A 4,812-nucleotide genomic window follows, 5' to 3' on the forward strand; every position below is an offset into this window, starting at 1 on the left:
ACGAGATAGACAACCCCGAGAAAACTCAGAACTTTATTATTAGAAAACCTCTTGGGAATAACAAAACAGTTAAACCAAATTTTAAAACCTAATATATGTGATAAACTATATATTTTTTTAGATTGTTTTTTTTTGTTAAGCTTACTAATACTTCATGCTATGGATGTGTGATTTCTATATGTATTTCTCTCATGGCTGTTAGGGCTACATATATACATTTTAAAAAGAGTTTTTAAGCTTAGTAGAAATATGCATTCCCCACGTAACTGTGGAATGCTGTTAACAAACTGCCGTTTGTTCCCAAGGTTGATGGTGGAAGGAGGGGGGGCAGACTGAGCCTGTAATTTACAGGGCCCTGATAACATCATCCGAAGCGACAGTCTGGAGACAGGAGAGGCTCCCCCAAACAAGAAATCAAAAGGAATGTGATAAGCCTGGGAGGGGAGGAGAATACCTTTTAAATGCGCATATTCCAAGCTGGGGTCATCTACCGAACACAAAGAAAAAGGAGAAACCTTCCTCGCAAAGCCCCCAGCCCACAAAGAAACCCCCAGCCGATCGGCGCCAGAGAGCCCTGCCCGGGAACATGTATATGAGAAACTTTGTAACTGAGCATGTGCGGAGAGCACATGCCCCGGACCATGTATAAATAAGAACCTAAGTACTGAGCATGTCTAAACAGGAGCCCGCAGGGTTCAAAAAGGGAGTTTGGGAAGTCGAAGGCAGGCGAACTGTGTGGGAACCTTAGTTCCAGCAGTCCCCCCGGCGAGCCGTGATTGTTCATTTACCGCTTACTAATAAATTGGCTTGTTATTTTGTATTTGCTTTCTCAACTTTCCTAAATTACCGCTAGTAACTTATAACAATTTGGTGCTGTGACTCGGATATTCTGGGTCTTTTGCCATACACCCTCGCGGCCCAGGGGGCGCCCTGCCTGACTTTTTAGCAGCCTGGTATCGCAGAAGGGTCGCAGCAATACCTCGAATCCATGAACCATCCTAAATTACGGTAGATGAACAATAAAGACCTGCAGGACCCCTTAAATTTTGTGCACGAAGACCAGACGAAGACCCGGGAGTGGTGAGTATAACTATTGTGAGCCGTTTGGTTGGGGTGGTTATCCCGGGATGCGACTGTATGAGAGGTCTCCTTGAGGCCAAGCGAGAGTGGACCTCTCAGTAGTGCAGTTCCCACGACCCCGCGAGGGGCTGCGTCACGACAAGAGGGCGCGTGTGTGTGTGTGACAAGAAGCACCCCGGAAGATGGGACAAGGGAAGAGTAAATCCTCTTGTTCCATGGGGAAGGGATCCCCCGAAAAAATAGGAGAACTGACTAAGTTACCAGATATACCGCAAGAGAGCCCTCTGGGACAAATGATTAAACACTGGGAGGTTTCGTCTAGAAGAGAGGGTAAATCCAAAGAAAAAATGATTCATTATTGTATTGAGGTGTGGGGAGAGAAGCCCCTTACAAACCCGCATGTATTCTGGCCTGTGTTTGGGTCGTCTGAGGGCTGGATGTGTCAGCAGTTAAATACATGGGTAGACAATAAAAGTCCTACTAACCCCGAGGAAAAAGAGTATGCTGAATTGTGGATTCCTGGGCCAGATGGGGAAGCATCATTATTTGCATTAAGAGAGAAAAAACCTGCTAAATCTCACTCAGATAAAGAGGATCCCTTCTGGCCCCCTCCGGTTGCCTCTAAAGCCCCCCCACCGCAGTATTCTTTGCGGAGTTCAGAAACACCACCGCCTCAGGGCTCGGACTCAGATACTGAGTCTCCAATACCGACAGCCCCCCCTCAGCGAATTACCCGCAGCATGGCAAAACAGGGGGAGGGGAAACTGTTTCCACTTAGAGAGATATTGGTGTCTGGGGGGGATGGGCAAGGAGGGCCGGAGACAGGATATGTAGCAGTCCCTTTAAACACTGGGGATGTCAGAGAGTTTAAGAAGGAAATGGGAAATTTACTCGATGATCCCATAGGGGTAGGGGAAAAGTTAGATCAATTTTTGGGACCAAGTTTATATACATGTGATGAGTTGCAATCCATCTTAAGTATATTATTTACGGTAGAGGAAAGAGACATGATTAGAAGGGCGGGGATGAAGCTCTGGGACCAGCAACATCAGGCAGGACCGGCGGCGGAACAAAAGTGGCCTTTACATAGACCTAATTGGAATAATCAAGACCCAATCCACAGAGACCACATGGCAGATTTAAGAACAATTATCATCCAAGGGGTCCGGGACTCGGTTCCGAAGGGAAGAAATATTAATAAAGTTTTTATGGAGCACCAGAAAAAGGAGGAAACTCCAACAGACTGGCTTGAGAGGTTGTGAAAAAGTTTCCAATTATATTCGGGGGTAGATCCAGCTACACCCGTGGGCCAGGCTTTATTAAAAACTCAGTTTGTGGCAAAGTCCTGGGTGGATATTAGAAAGAAATTAGAGAAGATAGAAGATTGGCAGGAAAAGGGATTGGATGAATTGCTGAGAGAGGCTCAGAAAGTGTATGTGAGACGAGAAAGAGAGAGTGAGAAAAGGCAGACGAGACTTTTGGTGGCAGCGGTTTGGGCAGGACAGAAAGAGGAAGTGAGGAAGACTGAGAGACCAGGAACAGAACGGGTGGACAGGCGGACGGTGGAGTGTTACTATTGTGGAAAGAAGGGACATATAAGGAGGGAATGTAGGAAACGGATTAAAGATGAAAAGGAATTCAAAGAGGATTAGGGAAGTCAGGGGCTCTATGCGCTGGGGACTCCAGGTTAAAAAGAGCCCTTGATAAATTTGAAAGTGGGTCCCCAGCACCAGGAAGTGACCTTTTTAGTGGATACCGGAGCTGAAAGGTCAACTGTACAGTTCTTACTACCTGGATGTGAAATATCGGGAGAAAAAGTTAGTGTGGTGGGAGCGAAAGGGGAACCATTTCAGGTCCCTGTTATAAAAAGTGTATTAGTAGAATCAGATTGTAAATATGGGACTGGGACACTGTTACTGTTGCCTGAGGCTGAATATAATCTGTTAGGGAGAGATTTGATTGTGGAGTTGGGAATAAAATTAGAAGTTGAAGAAAAGGAGCTGAAAATTAAATTGTGTCCCCTTACAGAGGTGGACGAGAAACAGATTAATCCTGAAGTGTGGTACACCCCAGAAACTGTGGGAAAATTAGATATTGAACCATTTGAAGTAACTATTAAAAGCCCGGAAATCCCTGTACGGATCAAACAATATCCCTTACCTAGCGAAAGCAGGAGAGGGCTAAAACCTGAAATAGACCAATTATTAAAACGAGGATTGCTTGAGCCCTGCATGTCTCCTTTTAATACTCCCATTCTGCCAGTTAAAAAAGCGGATGGAACTTACCGGCTAGTACATGACCTAAGGGAGATTAATAAAAGAACTGTAAGTAGATTTCCAGTGGTTGCAAACCCCCATACTTTACTGAGTCAATTAAGCCCTGAATATCAATGGTACAGTGTAATAGATTTTAAAGATGCATTTTGGACATGTCCCCTCAAGGAGGATTGCAGGAATTATTTTGCATTTGAGTGGGAAGACCCAGATAATTTCAGAAAACAACAACTGAGATGGTGTGTTTTGCCACAGGGATTCACCGAGTCACCAAACCTATTTGGACAAGCTTTAGAGCGTATCTTTCGAGAATATCACCTGCCTGAGGGGGTAACATTGCTTCAATATGTAGATGATTTGTTGATAGCAGGGAAAAACCAAGAAATAGTAAGGAAAGAAACTATTAGAATGCTCAACTTTTTGAGTATCCAGGGTCTGAAAGTTTCTAAATCTAAATTACAATTTGTGGAGCAAGAGGTGAAATACCTAGGACACTGGATTCACAGGGGTACTAAGAAACTGGATCCTGAGAGAGTTAATGGAATTCTGTCACTGAAAGCTCCCAATAGCAAGCGACAAGTGAGACAGTTGTTAGGATTGTTTGGATACTGCAGACAGTGGATTGAAAATTATAGTTATAAAGTAAGATTTTTATACCAAAAACTGACTACGGGTGGATCCTTAAAATGGACTCAGGAAGATGATGACAAATTAGAGTCTCTCAAAGCTGATTTAGTGAATGCTCCTGTTTTAAGTTTACCTGACATAAAGAGGCCTTTTTATCTCTTTGTAGCCACGGAGGATGGGACAGCATATGGCATTTTAACTCACGAATGGGCGGGAAGGAAAAAGCCCGTGGGGTATATTTCTAAACTGCTAGATCCAGTTAGCAGAGGGTGGCCTACTTGCTTGCAGGCAGTGGTAGCTGTTGCTTTAATTATAGAAGAAGCAAACAAAATAACATTGGGAGGAGAATTGAAAGTTTATTCCCCACATAACATTTGAGGAGTACTTCAACAGAAGGCTGAAAAGTGGATTACTGATGCCAGACTCCTAAAATATGAAGGAATATTAATACATTCTCCCAAATTAGAAATTGCAACCACTAACTTGCAGAATCCAGCGCAGTTTTTATATGGGAGTCCTGAAGGGGATTTAACTCATGATTGCCTTCATGCAATTGAGGAACAAACTAAGCTCAGACCGGATTTGGAGGAAACAGAATTAGAAGAAGGGGAGAAATTATTTGTAGATGACTCTTCCCAAGTTATAGCAGGCAAAAGGAGATCAGGATATGCTGTTGTTGATGGTAAAGGACTGAGGTTAATAGAATCTGGATCCCTTAGTCCTACCTGGTCAGCACAGGCATGTGAACTATATGCAGTGCTAAGAGCATTAGAACTTCTGAGGGGTAAAAGAGGCACAATATATACAGATTCAAAGTATGCATATGGAGTTA

At 43.8% G+C, this 4,812-nt stretch overlaps 1 protein-coding gene across 1 annotated transcript in view; it reads left to right on the forward strand.

Moving 5' to 3' along the window:
- Positions 1-1,012: 1,012 nt before the first annotated feature.
- The window catches only part of LOC114070421 (cilia- and flagella-associated protein 53-like), a 52,157-nt gene continuing 48,357 nt past the window's right edge, over positions 1,013-4,812 (forward strand). The window contains 1 exon segment of the mRNA XM_027907826.1: positions 1,013-1,080. Within this exon segment, the coding sequence (XP_027763627.1) occupies positions 1,013-1,080 (68 nt within the window).

This window comes from Empidonax traillii, unplaced genomic scaffold (genome assembly GCF_003031625.1).
Source record: "Empidonax traillii isolate 1590-97213 ecotype Southwest subspecies unplaced genomic scaffold, ASM303162v1 scaffold1550:size108913, whole genome shotgun sequence".
Taxonomy (NCBI): domain Eukaryota; kingdom Metazoa; phylum Chordata; class Aves; order Passeriformes; family Tyrannidae; genus Empidonax; species Empidonax traillii.